The sequence below is a fragment of the Neovison vison genome, chromosome 7, assembly GCF_020171115.1.
Source record: "Neovison vison isolate M4711 chromosome 7, ASM_NN_V1, whole genome shotgun sequence".
Lineage (NCBI taxonomy): Eukaryota > Metazoa > Chordata > Mammalia > Carnivora > Mustelidae > Neogale > Neogale vison.
Genome location: NC_058097.1, coordinates 26,305,418 through 26,327,541, shown reverse-complemented (window position 1 = coordinate 26,327,541; position 22,124 = coordinate 26,305,418). Strand labels below are relative to the sequence as shown.

The following is a 22,124-nucleotide window of genomic DNA, read 5'->3' as shown; positions in this document are numbered from 1 at the left end:
AAAAAAAAAAAAACTTTAGCTTTTGGGTCTGATTGGGGAAATCTGGACCGCCCACTAGAGGATTCTGCTTTCTTCACTGTGCTGATACAATGGTTAGGTAGGATAAGGGCCTTATTTTTAGGAGGTATGTGCTCAGTATTTCATGTCATTCAGGGGTAAAATGTCTTGAGGCTGACAACTTTGAAATCGCTCTGAGGAAACACCTACATGTTCAAAGCAAATATGGAAAACCTTAGTAAGTGTTGGATTCCACTCTTAAACTATTATACATCATCGTAGAATTCTTTCAAGTTTTCTCTACGGAGCTTTTCAGAATAAAACGTTGGGGGAAATAGGGAGCGGACAGTTTTGATCGGATTTTAGTCTGCTAATCTAGCCCTCTGCTGATAGTGCCCACATTCGTCTCTTGACCCACTCCCCAAAAGTACATCGCGAGAGGTGGACCCCCGCCTCTGTCAGGCAGTGGGTGCCATTCCGTGGAGAAACCCACAGACTTGCTTTAACAACAAGGGTTCAAGTCGGACACCATTCTTTTTGGTGGTGTGGCCCATTGCCAACACCTTAATCTAGGTCTCAGTTTCCTTATCCGTAAATGGGAATCGGAATTCCCGTCTTGGGTTTGTCGGAGGCCTCTGTCGGAGTTGCAGGGAGCAGCTGGCGGACAACGGGGAGTTTCAAGGGTCTTTAGGCACCAGGCCCTGGCCACCTCCTGTGGGGTCCAGTTTCTCCCAAGCGGCTCCAGGGCGGCCCGGCCATGCATGGGGCCTAGGCTCTGGGCCGGTTATGGCCCTTCCCCTAAGCCCACCCTACCCACGAGCCCAGTAAAGCCGGACTTCCTCGGATTTCTAGTTGGTGGTCCCTTTAAGGCAGCCACCCACTCATCCAGTCACGGACGCCGCAGCCGAGCCGCTCCCGGCTCGGACCCGGGATCAGGCTCCGTCTCCCTGTAGGTCTCCGGTCCGAGCCAAAGAAGAGGGGCAAAGTCCTGAGATCACTGAAGAATCGCTCCCGGCTAAAGGGAAGAAGTAAGAACTGTGGCAGAAGGGAAACACCCGGTCTCCCCTTGCCCCTCTCCAAGATGGAAGGTCCGCGGCTTCACGCGCCTCCTAACCCTCCCTTCCCATTGGTTATCTGGGAATTGGTTTTCCAATAAGACGAGCGCTTATTGGTTAAATTGGGACCGTTGCTAAAGCGATTGGCGCAGACGGCATTGGAGGGTCGTCTGGCGAACTAAGAGGGAGAGGAAGGAAAAGGAGAGTAAAGGGAAAGATCGAGGCGGAGGCGGGACCAAGGAAATGGCAGCCCTTATTGGCTCATTAACAGCTAAGGGGAGGATCTTGAATTCTCTTTCCTCGTGATTAGCCCAATTCAGGAAGAGGGGGCGGGTACTTAGGAAGAGCGGCAGAAGCGCCTGCTTCGATTGGTCAAACCTGGCGGGAGGGGGAGCGCTTGCGGCAGTTGATTGGTGCGGTAGGTGAGGAGGGCGGAGCTCTGAGCCGGAGGTTTTGTTGTGAGGGTCGGTTGTCAAGCAGCGGCCAATCAGGGCGGGGGATGGAGGCAAGTGGGGGTCGCGCCTGGAGCGGAGCCTTGGCCTCGGGAGCCTCAGCTGCAGGTGGAGTGGGCGAGGGGGCGAGGAGGCGAGGGGGACTCTGGGCCTAGTATTGGGCCAAGCCAGGCGGGGCCGAGCCGGGCTTTGGCGAGAGGGCTGCGGGCGGGGGAAAGTTGGAGCCCATGCCCCTCGAGCTGAGTGGGATCAGGCGAGGCCGAGGGACCAGCCCCAGCCTCAGGACAGGCGAGACGGGCGGGACGGGCGTGGGGGCCGGAGGAGAAAACCAGGGAGGCCGGAAGCGGAGCCGGGGGTCTGCAGGAGGCTGAGTGATGAATAGGGACATTGGAAGCAGGAGAGTGAATGAATGGGGGATACTGATCGCAGAAGGGGAAGGAAATAGAGGGGGTCTGGCGAGGCAGGGGTCAGGTTAAGGAGCTCAGGAGACAGGATGTGCAGGATTGGGGGACACAAGCGACCAGGAGAAGGGGAATGAACGAAGGACTAGAGAGGCAGAGCTGGGGAATCTAGGAGAGAGGGGGCGGAGAGGAGAGCGTTCATGGGAAAAGAGGCTTGGAGAAAGGGGGTAGAAGCTTCATGAGGTGGCCTTTTAGAGTTGGGGAGGCATACCGACTCATGCCCAGACTGGAGACCTAGTTCCCAGTACTGTCCTTGGGAACTGAGGGGACCAGGAGAAGTTCCCTTGATGCCAAGGGAGGGATTGGACCCTCAGGGCCCTCTTTGACATTCTCCCCAGAGATGACTTAAATGCCTGCCTCTGGAGTGCTTCTCCTGGGTCCCAAAGCTTTGCCTCTGGCTCCACCCCCCTTCCCATAGCGTCAGAGGAAACAGTGACTCCCAGAGATCTATGTGAACTGCAGACACGTGGTCTTCCCCGCCCCACTGCGGCGGCTGCTGCTCTCTGGGCAGCCAGCCTCCTGGAACAGAGGCTCCTGCCATCCCATCATCCTGGCCTCTGGGAGGACCTTTCTTTCCCTGTGTTCCAAGTCACCCTGCCTGAGGTGCCCCTCCAGATTTTCAAACACGATTTACAGTTCAGCTCCTGGCTCTGGTGGCTCTGGTGGCTCTGGTGGGTGTCTCTCCATGCAGTAGCCTCGGTGACCCGGGGAGCTGCGCTGTGGTTCTGCAAGCCCAGCGTGCCCCGAACTCTCACCAGATGTTTTCTGATAAGCCATCGCCTTCTGTTTGTGTTCCAGCCCAGTGTTGAACTGACATGGCTCGAGCCTGACCTTCCATTAGCTGCGATCCTGTCGGGCACACACAGGCTGTTGCTGTGGCTGCTGTGAATGATCTAAAACCACGAGGCAGTCCGGGACTGAGAGACGAGGCATTCCCTCTGCCTGGATGTGTGGGAACTCCCTGCCAACTTGATCGGTGGATCTGGGGGGGGATCCACCCCCACCCCGTGAGCAAAGTACAGTCCATCTAGTGGGTGGAGCTTCAGGTGCCAGCCAACTGAAGGATGGCCACCCCTGTGGTCACCAAGACGGCCTGGAAGTTACGTGAGTGACTTTCTTTTTTTTTTTCTTTCTCACCCCATTTATTCCATTAGCTGCTTGTTTCCACGTGGCCTGAACCCCTGGATTTATCTCCTGTTCTTGGCACAGAGGGAGACTCCTAGCCTTGGAGACAGACCAGGATGCAAATCATGACTTTGGCACTTCTTAGCAGGGTGACACTGGGCAGGTGACTTAACCTTTCTGAGGCTTCATTTCCTATCTGTACAGTGAGCTAATCACACCTGCATCATAGAGCTGCTGTGAGACCCAGGCGGGGTGGTGAACATAAGAGAAGCTCTTGGTGCATTTAGGTTGACGGGCGGGACTGGGGGAGAGATGCTGAGAGGTGTTCCTAGCATTTGCAGCCCTCTCATGGGCCAGGCTTCCTCCGTGAGATCTTGGGCATCTTGGAGCTGGTGGGGGGGCAGTAGTGAGAGAGTAGGCCCAGAGATGCTGGCAGTGCTCTGGAATGTCACTAAGCTCCAGCACCGCCCACCCTCACATTATTCTCCACGAGCAGCTCTGAACTTTCTGATCGTAGGGCCTCTTTATACTTTGAAAAATTGTTGAGGACCCCAAGGAGTTTTTGTTCATGGGAGTCATCACTATTTACACGTTAGAAATCAATACTCAGGCATCTTAAGACATAAGAGTATACAGTCAAACGTGCCACTCGTGATGGGGCCATCATATGTCTTGTATCTTCCTGAAACCACCCCACCCCATATGCTTGTGAGCAAACAAGTGTGTAAATAGTCAGATGCCATCTTGGTGTTATTATGAAAATAGTTTTGTTCTCTTGGACCCCCAGAAAGGATCTTGATCCTTGAAGATCTTGAAGATCCTAAGGTCCCCCAGATCATATTTTGGGAACTGCCTTAACTCCACCTGTGATAACCTGTGGTCATACTGGTCACCTTCTGCTACGAGCTGTCCCCAGCTTTTTCCAGAAGCTGGGCAGGGCTCCCCCACTCTTTAACTGTTAGAATCTGGGCAAAGCCCAGTGCTGGACCTCAGTGTGCTCACAGGTAAAATGAGAGCTTTGCGTAGTTTCAAGTTGTTTCTTAGCGGTAGGGCTCTGAGAGAACCCTGTCATAGGCTCCCAAGGAGGGTGTACTTTGCAGAGAGTGGCTTTGTGTTTATTGGGGTTACGTATTCCTTCAGTAGCTGGTCTTTCCTGAGCATAGAACCAGGCACTGGGGAGATAGTTGGCTGGGGGTGGGGGTTGCAAAGCAGATGAGGTCTCCGTGCAATGGGGCCTAGAGCCTGGGGAAAGCAAGAGGCAGAAATCAGGTAACCACACCCCTCCACTTCTCCTTGTCTGATTCCAACTGGAGCATGTGCTTTCAATCAATTAACTAGAGGGGTAGAGGAGTGCTGTAGGCTGCCTAAAGAGACATACCAAGGCCCTGGGGTAGGAAGCTTAGCATGTTGGAAGGGCTTGAAGGCACCCACGGGCTGCCACACCACAGTGGAGAGAATGTGCCAAATGAAGCTGTTGGGGTCTTCAGGGGTATATGTCCACAGGACCCCAGCCCTTCTGAGGCCTTGGCTTTATCTTAAAGGCAAAGTCAAGCCATCGAAGTGTTCAAACAAGAGGTAATAGGATCAGGCATGTTGGGCTCTGATGACAAGTTCATGTGCATAGCCATCTCCATGATGAGCCCATCATCTTCAGCCATCTCTGAAGAGCCCAAAGCCAAGTGACCCCTGGCTCCCTATGCCTACAGAGTCCAGCAAGGATCAGAAGCTTCTAGGCCTGGTGTCCATCACATACCTACCTCTCTTCGAGGTCCCTGGCCCTTCCAGGGGCTTCAGTCAGGCTGGAGACCTAGGCAGGCTGCTTAAAGGGGAGTAATCTGAGCCTTCTAGAAGGGCCCAGCCTTCAAATCCTTCTCATCCCTATGTCTGTAGGTCCTCAGCTGGATGCCCTGTGCCAGGACCCATCCGATCAGGCTGTAACATGAGCATAGGAGCCTTCTCACTGTCCTTCCCCACTGGCTGGGCCCCCAGTGCTGGGCCTAGAGTAGACACCCAGGACACATGTGTATTATGAATTAAGGGCTGTCTCCAGGGGCAGTAGTCCTGAGGCCCACAGAGGAGTAGCAGTGTGCCCAAGAAGGCCTGGGAAGGTGCGGCCCAGCTGGAACTTTCCCTGGGAAGGGTGAGAGCCAGGGTAGACACCCAGACCTTATAGGTAGCTCACAAGTCGGGGACAGTGCACACAGGGAGTGTTTTCAGATAAGGGGAGAGGGCCCAAGGCTTGGGAACAGAGTGCTGAGGGAGAAGGTGGTTTGTCCTCTTTCTGAGTTGGCCGGTCGGTGGGGCCCAGCAGAAGCTGTTGAACAGATAAGAGGCTATGGCCCAACCTCAGAGCACCTCAGGCATCTGTCCCTAAGTGTCCAGAGGACAGAAGGCTCCATAGTTGGGATGAGAACTAGGAAGGGGCTCAGCTCCCTTGGGTCCAGTGATGGGGTCCCTGAGCCCCCTGCTGACGTTGGGGCCTGCTGGAGATTCTCGCCTCTGCTAGGGCTGGGCACTGCCCGTCCCTGGCTTTGGCCAGGCCAGGCCCTGAGGTGGGATCCGTGAGATCGAGCCTGGGGTCTGGCGCCCCGGGCAGGCTTGACAGGCCCTCTGAGCCATGCTGCCTGACAAACAGCCTCTCTGGGCCCCGTTTCCCAGTCACCCTGTGGTCTGAGGCCTGTGCCACAGAGACCCCCAGGCAGGGTGGAGGCTGGAGCTGGAGGCTGCCTATGGAACGAAGCAAACCCTTTCCCTCAGCGTCACCCAAGCCAGCCTCCTAGTTGCCTCAGGGTGTCAGCGGGATTTTCCCTTTGCTGGAGTGGGGAGACCTGTCTTTTCTCCTCATTCCAGGAGGAACTCGCTGAGGGCCTGGCTTGGTGGTCTGGGCTGCCTCTTGGTTCCTTGCTCATGTTTGTTCTCTTTGGAGCCCTAATGAGACCCTCCGTGGCCCATGTCTGCCGCCCCTGCTGCTTCCCCAGAGGCCCGGGCCAGGGGCCCTCAGGCTCCCTGCCATGGCCATCCCGCCCACTCTGTCTGGTCAGTCCTCACTCCCACCCCTCCCACCCAGGCCTCTCAGTCAGCTGCCTCCTGCCTCCCATGCAGCTCACCCTCCTGTGCCTGCTGGGGTCCCCGTCGCCCACCGTCTGTGCCTTAGCCTTACTAACAACTGCCGAGCACGGCTTACAGCGTGTTCTCAGTGGCTCCTCAGCAACTTGGTGAAGCAGGCACTGCTATGATCCCTATTTACCCGACAAGGAACCCAGCCTCAGAGAGGGTGAGTGACTGGTCTAAGGCCACACAGCCTGCAGTAGCCACGCTCAGACCAGAACCTGGTCCACTGTTCTGAAGCTGCAGGCTGAAGCCTTAGGTGGGCTCACTTGGAGGCAGCTTGTCTAGAGTTGACCCAAACGGTTCCCAAAGCGTGTTCCCCAAAGTGGGTTTACGTGTATAGCAAGCCGCAGCAGAGAGATGCTTAGGGGGTTACGTGGGTCAGTATTTTTCATTTTAATAATTATTTTTTGTTTTTTATTTTGTATTCTAGAAGAAGTATAATGAACGTATCAATCCTGTAACTTTATGGATTTTATTGCTTAATTGTCTTTATATAGACAGAGCTAAATACGGAAGGCAAGTCCATGTTTTAAGTTGAGCAGAGTAAGCATGAGAATATGGCCAGTCGGCGTGCAGAGAAAAGAGCACACCTTGTGGCCTGGGGGTGGGACAGGGAATACCCAAAATGGGGAAGTAGCCGTTCCTGCCTGGGGTGCAGGCCTGCCCTCGCCGCCAGGCCTCTGGGTCCTGCCGGGGTGTCTGGCCCCAGAGGGGAGCCGAGGCAGGCAGACCCTTCCACCTGGGCTTCGAGTGCCAGGACCAAGGGCCTCACCGGGCAGGGCCCAGCCCTCCTCCCTGTTGCGGTGACTAGCCCTCTGACTGCGTTCTCCTCCTGTCTTTCCTTGTGTAGAGGAGATTGTCGCCCACGCCAGTAATGTGTCCTCGCTGGTGCTGGGCAAGGCCTCCGGGCGGCTGCTGGCTACTGGTGGGGATGACTGCCGTGTCAACCTGTGGTCCGTCAACAAACCCAACTGCATCATGGTGAGACTCACTGGCTGGTGGGGGACAGGGCCAAGGCCCGGGGAGGGGTGTGGGGTGGGGTCGGGGGCAGGCAGCTCTGCAGGCTCTGTCGGGCCCAGGGCACCCCAGCGGGAGGCTAGGGGGACACAGCACTGCATCAGTGCCCCCAAGATGTCTGGGACCATGGCCAGCCCTGAGGAATGGTGAAGTCACTTGGTGGTGGACAGAGTTCTGCCGTGCCTGTGTGAGTAAAGCTAAAATAAGCCCATGGGCCCGAGATAGACGCTTGCCCACCGGCCTACCCGCCCACCTGTCAGCTGCACTTGGACGTTACTTTGAACCGTCCCCTGTCTGGTTCCACAAGGAGGATGTGAGGGCGCCTGGCTAAAGCTGCTTAGCGAGCTGGTTCTTTACTAGCTCTTGCCCCGGTTGCACAGCCAATTCCTTGCCAAGACCTGTCTTCCAAAACAGGAAAACATAAAGGAGGAAAAAATACAAAAATGAATTCCATTTCCATCATCCAGAGACTGCTACGGTGTCCTTCTAGGTGCCGGCGTAGGTCCATATGTGTGCACATGCATGTACACGTACATACACACATGCAAACACGTACCCGTGTGCACCACATGTCTGTAGAATGGCATATTTTTGGAACACTGTCTTATTTACTCCTGTAGCCTGGGTTTTGAAGGAAACAATCTTTATTGTTTGCGAGCATTTTCCGTGTCAACAAATACCCTTCCAGAGCAGGGTTTGTGGTGGCTTCGCGGATTCGGCAGGAGCCGGAATTAGCTTAGCCTCGCCCTATTCCCAGCACAAAAGTCCTCTGCAGCGCTTTGGCTCTGCTCAGCCGAGGAGGCGAATGTCCTCCTCGAACGTCCTCCTCCTGCTCAGCCTTTGAGCAGATCTGTGAAGGCCATATTATCTGAGGGTGTGCACTTTTTATAAAAAGCTTTCAAAACAGATTGCCAAATCGCCCTCCAGAAATCAATTTACATTCTCTCCAGCCGGCACCGGGACCTGCCCTGTCCCCCTCGTGACCTAGCACGCACAGGTTATTAACATTCTTTTGATCTTGGCCACCTAAAGATAAAAAGGGATGGGAAGTTATTATTTATTTTTTTAGTAGAAACTTAATCGCCTCAGTATTTCTGTGAGATGCAGGCAAGGGCTGAGAGCCGGGCTGAACCAGGGCTCTGGTGAAGAACCAAACTGAAATCACTTTGTTTTGTTTCACTTCGTTTTCAGGGTTCCAATGAGTCCCACCCCCCCAAAATGCCAAAGTAACACAGATGGAAAATGAGCGAACAAACACTGGCCAAAACAGGCCTGAAGTGACCCCATGCTCTTGTCCTGCTTCTTCCTTGGGGGTCAGCCTGCAGGGCTCACCCCTTGCCCGCTCCAGGGAGGGGCTGCAGACCTGGCAACTTCCTGCTGGCCCTCAGATTCAGACATCCTGGGCCCCCTGCTTAGGGTCCCTCTGCTGGTCCCTGTGTGTTCTGAGCACGCGTGAGTTCTTACCGCTCAGTGTCCAAGGGATGTGGGGTACGAAGTGAGAAGTCTTCTTTCCTCCCCTGACCCCCACAACCCTCCCGGTACAACCACGGTCTGGGATCACCCTGTGTCCTTCCAGAATTATTTTCTATGTCTGCGAGCAAATATGTATGTCTCTTCCCTTCCCCCTCCACTTTTGTGTTGTTTTGCTTACACAGACTGTATCTTATATATACCGTTTTCCACCTTTTTCCACCTAAAAGTGTCACGGAGATTAGTCTTGATCGTATTCAGATGGTCGCCTTGTTCATCTCTATAGCCAGATAGTATTCTGTCTCCAGGGGGACCACTGCTTAGCCGACAGTGTCTGCTGGTGGGCATTTATATGGCTTCTGGTGTTTTGTGAAAAAGATTCACTGTGGCCAGTGACTTTGGGTCTGTTTTGTTTGCTGTGTGGTTGAGTGTGTGCCGGGGTAGGCTCCCAGGGGCAGAGTTGCTGGCGTGGAGAGGTTGTGCATTTCTAAATGTGGACACATTTTGCCCAGTTGCTCCCCCCCATGGAGTTTATACCCATTTATACTCCTGGAGATGGCCAGGAGTCATACAAGCTGCTTGTGACCATCTGGCCTTTGGGCAGTTCTGCTGGGGAGCAATTTCCCCATTACCCTCACCCCCATCTCCCGAACGTTGTTTTAGCAAACAGTGGAATTACTGCTGTGCTTTGCGGTAACCAGTGCTGGGCAGAGAATGACAGATGCCATGGACTTCAGATTTGGGCCTTTTTTCCAGAAAGTTGGAAATGCCAGCATCTCCCATTCCTCTCGGGCTGGACCAGGGCCTGGCTCAGCCCTGCTCCAGCTCTGGCCTGCCCTGAGTTGGGGGACAGTTTTTTCCAGTAAAGTCCCCAAAGGCTCTCTCTGGGTTCCACAATTCCTTGCCTAGGAACATGGCAGGGTCCTCCACCAGGGGCAGCCTCTGGGGATCTAGGCATTCCAGAGGGGGGAGATGTGTGCCATTGACAAGCCAGGCCTCGGTTCTGTCAGGGTTTCCCCCACGGAGGGGCTCGTCCAAGCAGAGGGGAGACGGAAGCAGAGCCTAGGTGGGCAGTGGTTTGGACTCAGGGCTGGAGGGTCAGCTGCTCCCCCCTTACAAGGGGCCCAGGGCCATTTTGGCAAATGATGCCCACATCAGGGGCACAGTGGGCCATGGGATGGGGTTGGAGCATGATGGAGGTCTGGCCCAGTTTTAGCCCTGGAAGCTAAAACCAGGAGAAGCAGCTGGCCACCCCGTGTGCAGGAAAGCCTAGATGCGGTTCCATGGAACACAGCCTCCCTGCTTGAGCCCCTTCTTGCTGCTGCCCTTCGCAGGGAGCCAGAATGTGGGCCAGCAGCTTGGGCTTTCTCCACGCAGGGCACTGAAGCTGCTACCTTCTCTCCACAGAGCCTGACAGGTCACACGTCCCCAGTGGAGAGCGTCCGCCTCAACACCCCGGAGGAGCTCATCGTGGCCGGCTCCCAGTCAGGCTCCATCCGCGTTTGGGACCTAGAAGCTGCCAAAAGTAGGCATCTGTACTCACCTTCCCACATGCATACCGGTGGCCGTGTTATCTCAGGCTCTGCTATTGAGCTGCTTCCTCCAGGAAGCCTGTCCTGACTACACTGGGTGCTTCCCTCTGGGAGACCCTGACCACTCCACCCCCTTGAGCTTAGCAGCAGCGACATGCTGTTGCTGTCCGTGAACGCTGACACTCAGGAGGCAGCCAGAAAGGTCCAGATGGATCACTGTGGGTGTGTGGGCGGGTGGGTGTGTAGATTCAGAACCTGGAAAAATGTCAGGTGCCACCAGGGGCCACACAGGAGAAGTAAACAAGGGGGCCTGTGGGGAGACCCTGAGGGGTGCCTCTGGGGAGAACTGGGGTGTCCTGACTTGGCGGTGGCTGCCTCTTAGCCTGCCTGCAGGGATGGGGCCTAGGGTAGCCCGATCCTCTTGTCTCTTTGAGCTTTGTTTATATTTGCTTTTCATCTTTAGAGAAGTTATACATAGTTTAAAAAGTCAAGTGCCAGGCATTCTACACATAAGCACGATGGAAATGAGAAGCTTCACCCCACTCTTTCCCACTCTCCAGACGCCTCAACCTTCTGTCCTTTGACCTGGTGTCTTGCTACCTCCCCTTTCCGAAGCAACATGGCATTATGGAACTCCTGTCTCTGGCTCCCTTCCTCCTGGGCAAGACAGGAAGTTAGCTCTCCTAGGGGCGCCTGGCTGGCTCAGTCGGGGAGCCTGGGACTCTTGATCTCAGGGTTGTGAGTTTGAGCCCCACGTTGGGTGTAGAGATTACTTAAAAAATAAAATCTTAAACAAAAAAGAAGTTAGTTCTCTTAGAGCTGCTGGCCCTCCCTTGTCACTCCCAGCGTTGTTCTGATTTCACCCTGTCAATAGTCTGCCTTTATCGTACCAGGCCCGCAGAGCTGTGACAGCGGATTGTGTTTCTTCTGGAGTTAATGGCTGTGTTTTCCATCTGTATGTGTCCTACATCTGTTACTAATTTGTCCCCAGATTCTCTGCCTGAAGAGTAAGCCTCCTCCTTGAGGTACCCTTGAAGCCATCTCATAATTGAGGTGTCTCTTCTCAGAGCCTCTGTCCCCCGGGTCCCAGTGTCGGGGGAGCACCGGGCCTGCAGCCCGGCCACCATCTTGGGGCCACCTTGTCTTCGGGGAGGTCTCCCATCTCGCTGCTGCGCCAGAGTCCGCGTTACCATCTTTCTCGGTTTTTTGCCTCTCTCTGCTGGAACACGTTCTTTCATAGCTTACTGAGAAGGGGTGCGTGACAGGCACAGTTTTCGAGACCGTCTGTGGCTGAAAATGATTTCGTTCTGTCCTCATCCTCTTTTATTTATTTTAGAGTCCATAGAAGTCTAGATTGGAGATTGTTTTCCCTCAGAAGTTTGACGGTGCAGCTGCGTCGCATGTTAGGTTCCTGTTTGGTGGCCATTGGGAGGTCTGCGCTGTCTCCTCTTGGGTCCCTCACGTGTGACCTACTTCTCCTGTCTCTCTGCAAGCTCATAGGCTGTTTGTCCCAGCGTCCTGGGGTTTTGTAGTGATGACCCTCAGTCCCATGCTAGATCCTAGCTTGGTTCTTTCAGTGTGTCAGCTCGTGCCTTTGGTTCCGGACCACGTGGGGAGTCTCGCCTTGCCAAACGCGGGGGGAATCTCAGTGTCCGTGGGTGCGGCCACATGCCAGTGGGCCCAGTGTTGCCAGCTGTACAGATTTTTCAAGAGAAGCTAGGGATTTGGACATTTAAGTGGAAATCCCCCCATCCCCTTTTCTAAATGTTGACAGCTAATTCAACATTTTTTTCAGAACACTGTGCAGAGCAGCCCTGGGAGGTCCAAGTAAAACCTGCTTGCTCGCTGCTTTTTGCCAGCCTCCAGCCTGGACCTCCCAGCGTGCCAGGCCAGAGGCCCGCTGCTGCCTGAAGGACGGGAGAGGGAGCCGTGGTGTGGGTTTTGTGGGGGCTGCTTTTTCCAGAAGACAGCCCCCTTGCCTGGTTGAGACTTGGGTTCTCTCTGGGCCTCTCCTGGGGTATGTGCTCTACCATGATGGCCGCTGCCAGCGCGCGTGCCCAGTGGCCGGGGCCTCCGCTCCAGGACGGTGCTCTTGTTGCAAAGATGGTCCTCAAGGGAGATGTTGCCCCAGGCCTGCTGGGTGAGGTTTGCCTGCCCGGGGATGGGTGCATGTGCAAGACAGAGCCCGTGAGATCGCCAACCTGGGCCACGTGCTTAGCATCTCAGCATGCGCTCCCGCTGCCTGGCCCCACGCGGAGCCGGAGCGTTGCTGGACTTGAAGGGGATCGGTGGGGAGCAAGCCCCAGCTGGCCAGGCCCAGGCTGAGGGGGCAGAGAGGCTCAGGCACAAGGCGGTTTGCTTCCTCGGACGTCTCTGCCTGGATCTCAGTCCCAGCGGATAGCACCAGCCGTTCACCGTTCACCGAGGAGCAAGGGACAAAAGGCTGAAGCCAAGGGCATCCCTGTCCCTCAGCCATGACTACTGCGCACAAAAGGGAAACAAACGTGAGGAGTTCCTTGAGGCGGGCAAAGAATGAAAACCAAACACCTGTGGAATTCCTGGGCCCTAGAGTCCCAGGGTTGGTTACTCTCCAAGGAGCTCGTTTCCAACACTTGGCCCAGACCCCACGCCCAGGGAACCTGATTCAGTAGTGGCGGAAGCCCCAAATCTGGATTGCACTAAGCTTCCAGATGGTTCTGATGCAGAGCCGAGTTGGCAGGGCCCCCTTATTTGACACATGGGCAAACTGGGGCCCAAGGAAGACCCCTGAACCTGATAAAGACCCCGTGGCCAGGGTGGTGGAAGCTGGGACTGAAATTCTGGCGTCAAGACTCCCATCCCAGTGCTCTTCATGCTGCTGTTCGAGAGGTTCAGTGATGGAACAGAAACTTGCCCTCAGCAGCCATGGCAGGAAGAGCTCAGACCACAGGCCGACCTCCACTCTCACCCACCACAGCCTGAGTGAAAACAAGGGGCAGCTTGGCGCCCAGGTGCAGAGAGGCTCCTAAGGAGGCCGGTGATCATCACGTGGGTTGCGCTGAAAAGCTGCCCATTGCTGGAGCATTTGAGCAGGGGTTGAACAGCGACCAGCTGGGAGGGCTTAGAGCTCCCACAGAGGGCGGACGGATCCAGGGCGCCCCTCCAGCCTGCGGCTCCTGGTCCTGCGACAGTCCTGCGGTAGGAGGCCTTCCAAGGGCCTTCCTGGGACAAGAGCAAGGCAGAAGTCACGCGGGAAGAATGCGGTCCTGCCTGCTTTCCACGGCGCAGCCAGAGGGCGGGGTGGGCCAGCCCGGTCATCCCACAGGAAGGTAGCGTATGTTTCGTGAATCTGGCCTACACGGGGTGGAACCCGCCGCATCCTCTTGGGGCAGGGCAGGATTTGGGAAGCCTCCTTGTGGGATGCAAAGCCAGTGGGCTGGGAAGTGGGCACGGACTGGAGCAGGAGCCAGCATGCGTCCGCCCCCTCTGGGCCCTGGGTTTGGCCAGCAGAGCAGTGTGCTAGTGTAGCAGTGTAGCTAGTGTAGCAGTGGGGTAGTGTATGACTACCCCAGAGTGTGGGGAGGAGCGGCTGAGGTTTTGGTGTGGTTGAATTAGCTACTTGACAGACCTGGCCGACACCATGTCACCCTCTGTGAGGGATGTAAATAAAGGTGGCTCAGTCCCGGCCGGCAGCGGGCTGGGCCTGCTGCGGGGTGGCCCCAGGTAGGATGGGTGGATGTGGGGGGCTGCGGGCAGAGGGATGCATGTGTTCTTGAGGCAGGGACCCCTCAGAGAAGCTCACTTTTTTCCTGCCCTTGGGTGTGCCTGCCTCTGTCTTAGGAGCCCTAGACAGATGGGCTCCCTTGACTCTGGCAAAGGGTCACGTGGTAAAGCCTGCTTCTCAGGACTCCGATGCCTGCTTTAATTTCTGGCTCTGTGCCCTGCTGATCGGCCTGAGGGAGGCAGCTCCCCCCTCGGAGCCTCAGGCCCTCGCCCATCTCCTGGTGCTGTTTGCAGGAGTTGGGGGGAGTGCCGAAGTCACTCAGGCTGTCCTCAGCACCCCAGGTATGCTCAGCAGCTATCCTGGGGACGAGGGAGGTGCCCAAATGACTGGTACTGAGTAGTGGTCCTCGCTGGTGCCTGAAGACTGAGGACCAAGACAGGTGGTCTGAGGCCAGAGGAGAAGAGAAGGTCTGCTTTGGGGGACAGAGCTCTCCTTCAGAAAGGAGGGACAGGGAGAATAACTCTAGCTGGTATTCATTGAGCACTTACTGTGTGCACGCCCATGCTAAGCCCCTTACTTCCCATTCTCCTAACTCTGATTGTGACCCATTATGAGCCTCAGGGAGGGAAAGGGATGGCCCAGGGTCACCTGGCAAGCGAGGAGCAGTGCAGAACTGCTGCCATTTCTGGCTGGCTCCAGAGCCCTGAACTTGGGCCTCGAGGGATGGAGACAATCTCGTGCAGTAGAGTTTGAATCCCTCCGTGCCTGGAGCGCGCCTCTCTTGACTCTAAAGCACTGCATTCGGCGTCTGCTTGGACCCTCCTCCAGTGGGAGCGCGTCACCTCACGACACAGCTGTTCCACCTTGGCTCAAACCTAAGGATGACCGGATTCCCACAGCCCTTGGCCCCTCCACTTATGGGGTGATCTGTTTCCTTCAGACATCAGAATTATGAATCTTTCAAAAAGCCAGACACTTGAGGCCGGAGAGAAGAGGCAAATGTGAGTGTCACCAGGAAATACTTGGGGACAGAGACACAAGGTTTGCTCGCGGGCCAGGCTGGGCTCGGCCACGGAGCTGCAATGGAAGCTGAGGTTTCCCGGGGTAGCAGGAGGTAACTGGCCCCAGTCACATCCTCTGTGTGTTCTCTTGGTTCGCACAGCACCTCCTCTTGTCCTCACAGCTACCCTCAAGATCCCTTGTACAGGAGGCTGGTGTGAGCACCACAGCCACTCCGGGGATGCCCTCCACATTGCCTTTCTTGGGGCCTTTGCCCACCATTTCCCTCTGCCTAATATCCTTCCTCACCCTCCACTCACTGATATCCTCTTTGAATACTGCCTCCTCCAAAAAGCCTTCCTGGATTTCTCTTTTCAACCAAGCAGCTTCTCCGCCAGCATGGGCTCACCTGCCTGCCTCTTCTGTCTCAACTGTGGTGAAATGCCCAGTGGAACATAAGCTGTCTGTCTGTCCATGAACCGAGTGCAGTGGTTTTCCAACTCTGCTGCCTCCAGGGCAGTGGCCTTATAGGAGCACACTGGGTCGAGCCCAGGGGCGTAGGCTATGGGGGCTTGGGTCAGGACAGAAATGGCTGTCATCTCTCGGGACAAAAATAGGAAGGTCGGGTGCTGTGGTGATAGGACTCTGGTTGATGTATCTCCCTGTTTTGAAAATCACTGCTGTTCTGGTTCTCTGTGCAGTTATCGTGGAAGCACACACCTGCGACCACCACAGTCGTCCTCTGCCGGGTGCCTGACTTGCCCCTCACACCCCTGTCTCTGCTCTCTTCCTCGGCAGTTCTTCGCACGCTTATGGGCCACAAAGCCAACATCTGCAGCCTGGACTTCCACCCGTACGGCGAGTTCGTAGCCTCGGGCTCCCAGGACACGAACATCAAGGTGAGACCCTGTCTGTGCCCTGTGTCCCCCGCTGAGACACGTGCATCCGACGTGAGGAGCGGGCCTTGTGGTGCCGTGGGAGGGCCTCTTCCCTCTCTGGTGGTGCCCACAGCCTCCGAGGGAGGGGGACTTGGAAACGTTCGCCAGACATTCCTGCTCAGAATGCCCAGCTTTCACAAGCGGTTTCCAGATTGCTGTCATTTTGGGGTGTGATGACTGGAGTGCCGGGAGCCCCGCTCTGCTCATGGCCGCACACCACCCTCTGACCCGGGCTCCTACCCTCTGACCTGGGCAAGGCCGCTGCCACCCGAGCCCACCTTGGTCGTGACCTGTCCTGACTCTACCGCCCTTCTGCCCGCAGCTCTGGGACATCCGGAGGAAAGGCTGTGTTTTCCGGTACAGGGTAAGGAAGGCGCCCTTTGTCGGACAGTCCGTGAGCCCCATGCAGGCGTGGAGGCTGGGGTAGTGCCCAGACCCTGGCAGGGGCTGGACGGGATCACCGTCCAACCTGGGGGAGTACGTGAGAAACAAGAGTCCAAGGGAGAAGCCAGAGTCTCGAGCGGAGCAGGAGCGCTGTGGGGGTTCCACCTGGATCCCCGTTTTCCACAAATCCTCCCAGCGCCGTGTTTACCAAACTGCGCTCCATACTCTGGTTCCGTAGGCAGGTGTCATGAGGTGAAAAGGATTCCTAGTCCTATGTGTTTTGGAAGCACTGAGTTGAATACATAATTTTGGAGGTATTTACGCCCTTGAAAATAAGAGAAAACACCTGACTCCCCAAAAAGAGGTGTAAGATACGTGGTTTTCCAAACTGACCAGGGAGTCTGATTTCCCGGAGCATCCCGCAGCACTGGGAATCCTGACTGCGTGGGGAGGTGTCCCTCCAGGACATCTCTGGCACACGGCCATCTGGCTCCACTTCGCCTGCCGGTCAAGGGCAGGGAGGAACGGGGTGGAAAGAAGGGCAGCCCATTGGCCCTGGCTCCTTGGGTGAGCTCAGTGCTCTGTCCTCTCAGGGACACACCCAGGCCGTGAGGTGCCTCCGGTTCAGCCCTGACGGGAAGTGGCTGGCATCGGCCGCGGATGACCACACAGTGAAGGTAACACCTGGCCTGGCCTGGGACTGGGGACTGGGGTCTGCTGAATGCTCTCCGGCCGGGTCTACACCTCCCTCCTGATCAGGCTCGCACATCTCACAGGGGAAGGCAGCTTGTAGATCGGGGCGGGGGTTCGGGAAGGGGAGCCGCAGCCAGGGGACAGCAGGCAGCCGAGATCCCGGGCCTGGTCGACCTCCAGCCTGCCCTGCTTTAGCTCTGGGATCTGACTGCTGGCAAGATGATGTCCGAGTTCCCTGGCCACACAGGGCCTGTCAACGTGGTGGAGTTTCACCCCAACGAGTACCTGCTGGCTTCTGGCAGCTCGGACAGGTGAGGAAGAACAAGGCCTGTCACCCATGACTGCCATTTCTCACATGTCTGTCCTCTGTGTGCGAATGTCTGTCCCAGTCTCCCTCCGTCCTGAGGTGTTCTCTGCCCAATGATGCTATGTAGACTGACCTGACTTCCGGCCAAGCCAGGCTGGGGCCCTGGTCCCATCTCTTGCTGAGCTCTGTTCCCCAGCCCCAGTGTCCTGGGCTGTCATGACATGTCCAGTTCCAAAGCCCATGCTCCCCTCCCATCGGCCAAGTCTCTCCTCCTGCCATGCGGGGTCAGCCCCTGGCCCTGGGTGGTGTTCTTAGTGGCTACCACCCAGGGGACAGGCGTTTGCAGAGAAATAGGCCTCCTGGGCCATGCGCCTGCATGGAGGCCAGCACGGGGACGCCGGCTTCCCAGCACAGTCTGACTGCCTTTGCAGGACCATCCGGTTCTGGGATCTGGAGAAGTTCCAGGTGGTGAGCTGCATCGAAGGAGAGCCAGGGCCTGTCAGGTGCGCCAGCAGCTGAGTGGTGGGTCTTCCTCCCGGGCAGTGGGTGTGCGGTTTGGGTGGGCCTTTCCCATCCCTGCTCCTGCTCCCCGTTTGGGGCTCCCTACAGCCTCCCTGGATTGCTCGGGACCCATGGTCCACTCTCACCTCCCCCAGGAGTGTCCTGTTCAACCCCGATGGCTGCTGCCTGTACAGCGGCTGCCAGGACTCGCTGCGCGTCTACGGCTGGGAGCCTGAGCGCTGCTTTGATGTGGTCCTGGTCAGCTGGGGCAAGGTGGCCGACCTGGCTGTCTGCAACGACCAGCTGGTGAGAGCGCTGCTGCCTGTCCCTCCCCCTCCAGCCCCCATGTCCCCCCCAAGCCCTGCTGGGGTCCTGCCTGTGTGTGCCCCAGCTCTGCCGCTTCCTGCAGATAGGTGTGGCCTTCTCCCAGAGCAACGTCTCCTCTTATGTGGTGGACTTGACGCGGGTCACCAGGACAGGCACGGTGGCCCAGGACCCCGTGCAGGACAGCCGGCCCCTGGCGCAACAGCCAGCCCACCCCAGTGCCCCTCTTCGGCGCATCTATGAGCGGCCTGGCACAGCCTGCAGCAAGCCTCAGAGGTGGGGTGCTCAGGGCCCCAGAGGGCTCCGGAGGTGGGCCGGCACTGGGAAGGCTGTGGGGGGCCCAGCCCAGCTCACCGCGCTGGCCTCCTGTGGCCCTGTCCCCACCCCACAGGGTGAAGCAGAATTCGGAGAGTGAGCGTCGCAGCCCCAGCAGCGAGGATGACCGGGACGAGCGTGAGTCTCGGGCGGAAATCCAGAACGCCGAGGAGTACAACGAGATCTTCCAGCCCAAGAACAGCATCAGTGAGGCTTGCCCCCACCCCCAGTCCAGCCCGGCATTCCCATCTGGGCATGGAGGCAGATGATGCTTAGTGGGGACAATGGCGCTCTGCTTCCTTGGCTGGAATTCCGGCTCACCTCTTGGCCCCCAGGCTCTGGTCCCAGGTCCTCGAGGCCTGGCAGCTGCTCAGTGCTGTGGCACATTCTGAGTGAGAGAAGGCCCCATGCGGACAAGTAGATGGGAGGGGACAGGCCTGAGGGTTTCCGGGAGCGGGAACAGGGTCATGGGTCTGCAGCTGTGTATGCCCCTGGGACCACCTTACACCCATACTCACACACCCACCCCTGGTGTGCCATGTCAGCCTTGGCCAACGTTGAGTCCCCAGCCCCCTTTGCCTCTGTAGGCCGGACACCACCCCGAAGAAGTGAGCCCTTTCCGGCACCCCCAGAGGATGGTGAGTAAGGGGGCAGAGCCTGGCGTCCCAGGCTCACCAGCTCCCCAGGCCTTCCTGCCATGGTGCCATCTCCAGCCTCTCTCCCACTAGATCTTTTCCCTGTGCTCACCCAAAAGCACCTACTGTGCACTGGGACCCACACTAGGCCCTGGTGATGGAGCCTGAGCAAGGCGGGCAGGTGCCTCCCTCAGGAGCTCTCCCCCTAGTGAGCAGGGAGATGGCAGACAGCCACACAGCTTTGTCTGTGGAAGGGACAGTGCGGTGGAGGCAGGGGCGGGCAGGGTGAGAGAGGGCCACGGAGGGCCTGCAGGAGACGGGGGAGCAGGGAGGGGGTGCTGGTGGGAAGGGGTGGGAGGATGGCAGGCCCTGGGGTCTGGGAGCAGGAGGCCAGGCCCTGGCTGGAGTTTGGGTTTTGCCACTGGGAGAAAACATGATCTGCTTTAGGACCGAAGAAGTCAGGGTAGGGGGCACCCTTGTCCTGTAGACTGTCCCTCCCTTTCACCCGGCTTTCACTTCAAGGGACCATCTTATCAGTCTCCCTCCAGGTGGGGTTTTCTGTGCATCCCTCTCACCATCCACTCACTGCAGCACTGCCCCTCCCCACCCCCCCGCAGCCCGCACACACTCCATTTCCAGTGAGGTGACAGGGTGGCCCCTCCCTGGAGTTCCCCAGGTCCCATCCACACACCGTGCTTGACGCCTTTCTGCCTGGTGATTGGGTGGAAAATGAAAGGCCAGATCCAGCCTCCACGCTCACACTTCCCTAGCAGTCCCCCCACCTCCCACATACACAACTGCTGCTATCTCCTTCCTCCGTTGTCCCACCGACTCTGCTCCATCCCTCCCAGTGATGTGGGTGCTCCCCAGAAGCCCACCACAAGCCCTGCCTTCTTCCCACTAGTCCCTTTGGGCCTGGCCTAACCCAGAGATCTTTCCCTTTTGCCTCCAGACATGGTCTCAGCCAAGGAGGTGGCCAAGCCCAGCCCGGCCATGGACTCGCAGTTCCCGGTGCCAAATGTACGTCTGGGTGGAGAGGGCATGGTGTGGGACTGGGAGCAGGGCCACAGTCCTGAACTCAGGTTGGGACCCTCCATGGCAGGGTGGGCAGAGGGGGCAGCCTCGGGCTGGCTCCCCACTGAGCTCTGGACCCCATCAGCTCGAGGTCCCGCCCCGGCCCCCCGCTGTCACTCCCACGCCTGCGCCCAAGGCTGAGCCTGCCATCATCCCTGCCACCCGGAACGAGCCCATCGGGCTGAAGGCCTCTGACTTCCTGCCTGTGAGTGGGGTCCAGCCTGAGGGCAGGGTGGAGGCCCCGGGGGCAAGGATGGAACTTGACCACCAGCACCTGTACTGAACAGGCCGTGAAGATCCCCCAGCAGGCCGAGCTGGTCGACGAGGACGCCATGTCGCAGATCCGCAAAGGCCATGACACTATGTGCGTGGTGCTCACCAGTCGCCACAAGAACCTGGACACCGTGCGGGCCGTGTGGACCACAGGCGATATCAAGGCAAGCCCTTCCCCCCCCAGGGTTTGGGCTGACCCCAGGAGAAAGCTGGCCAGGGCAGGCCGTGGGGCTGGGTGGGCCCTGTCCCTACACGGCAGCTTTTGCCTCTGTTTCTGTCATCGTCGTCGTCATGAGCTGCTAGTTATTGAGCGTCTCTTGACGCGCCTGGTCTCACACTCCTCAGCTGAGCTGCAGGCTTGTTATCAGCCCCCAACAAAGCCCCTCAGGCTGTGCCCGGGCAGGGCCTGCGCCCTCCCTGTCCCCTCTGACAGGCACTGTCTGTTTGCACAGACGTCGGTGGACTCGGCTGTGGCCATCAATGACCTGTCAGTGGTAGTGGACCTCCTGAACATTGTCAACCAGAAAGCGTGAGTTGTCGTGGGGCGGGGCTGGCCCAGGAGCTGGAGCCGGCTGCTAACGTTCCATCCCTGGCCCTCTCCCCAGCTCCCTGTGGAAGCTGGACCTGTGCACCACGGTCTTGCCGCAGATCGAGAAGCTTCTGCAAAGCAAGTATGAGAGGTACGTGTGGGGAAACCATACCAGCCTCTCACGATGGGGAGGGACGGAAGGCTCCTCAGGGACAATGGGAAGGACCCCCCAGGGTCCACGCCCACATGAGTGTGCGGCACCGCAGTCCCCACCAAGTCAGAGAGGCCATGGTGAAAATGAGCCCGTGTTGCCCCTGGCCCTCTGCCTACTTCTCTGTATTTGTACCTTCTCTCTTTTTTCCTTCTGTGGCTCCATCCCTCCATCTGTGAAGCTACGTGCAGACTGGCTGCACGTCCCTGAAACTGATCCTGCAGCGGTTTCTGCCCCTGATCACGGACATCCTGGCGGCGCCCCCCTCTGTGGGTGTGGACATCAGCCGGGAGGAGAGGTGAGGGGCCAAGCAGCATGCCACTCTCGGGGTACAGAGGCCTGGGGGCCCAGCCTTGAATGGAAGTCATGCCTGCGCCAGTAGCTTGGAACATGGGATGGGGGGTCCAGAGCTGGGGCTCTTCTGTGGCCAGGTGGCTCCTGCATCCAGGCCTTTGGCCTGCTTCCCAGAGGAGGGTGGGAGTGGTGTGGCAGGCAAGGCCCTAGCACTTGGCACTTGACCTCTCTTCCCACAGGCTCCACAAGTGCCGGCTGTGCTACAAGCAGTTGAAGAGCATCAGTGGCCTCGTCAAGAGCAAGTCGGGTTTGAGTGGCCGCCACGGCAGTGCCTTCCGGGAGCTGCACTTACTTATGGCCAGTTTGGACTGAGGAGCTTTTGGGCCTGGCCTCAGCCCCTGTTCCCGTTCCCTGTGCACTCCTGGGCCTGTGAGCCTCTGCCCGGCCCCCTCTGCAGCCCTGTGGCCATCCTGGAGGTGGTGGCTCCAGCCTACTGGCCACCTGCACAGCCCTGAGCTCTCAGACAACTTCTCCCTGGCAGTGGCTGCCCTGCTTGGCCAACTCCTGCTTCTGGGGCAGCAAAGAGCACCCTGGGGCTGCTGCTGTAATTTATAAGGCGAATTTTATTAAATTTGTAACTATTCCCCAGTTTCTTTGCCTGGAGGTGCATTCTCCGGCCCTGCGGCTCTGCCTAGCCCAAGACTGCCCACCTGGGCCCTTCCGA

General features: G+C 57.6%; 1 protein-coding gene across 2 annotated transcripts; it reads left to right on the top strand.

The window, feature by feature from the left end:
* Positions 1-1,429: 1,429 nt before the first annotated feature.
* On the top strand, positions 1,430-22,048 carry KATNB1 (katanin regulatory subunit B1). Of its 2 annotated transcripts, none has more exons than XM_044256063.1 (20): positions 1,430-1,612; positions 2,764-3,069; positions 7,052-7,182; positions 10,096-10,213; positions 15,721-15,821; positions 16,183-16,224; positions 16,838-16,921; positions 17,133-17,248; positions 17,676-17,747; positions 17,901-18,051; positions 18,155-18,345; positions 18,461-18,591; positions 18,972-19,022; positions 19,972-20,039; positions 20,179-20,298; positions 20,381-20,530; positions 20,819-20,895; positions 20,972-21,046; positions 21,288-21,404; positions 21,640-22,048. In XM_044256063.1, the coding sequence occupies exons 2-20, from the start codon at positions 3,030-3,032 to the stop codon at positions 21,770-21,772; spliced, it is 1,968 nt and encodes a 655-aa protein (XP_044111998.1). In that variant the 5' UTR covers positions 1,430-1,612; positions 2,764-3,029; the 3' UTR covers positions 21,773-22,048. The 2 variants fall into 2 exon arrangements, with proteins under 2 accessions (XP_044111998.1, XP_044111999.1); XM_044256064.1 differs by lacking the exon at positions 1,430-1,612 and adding an exon at positions 1,780-2,636.
* Positions 22,049-22,124: the final 76 nt, after the last annotated feature.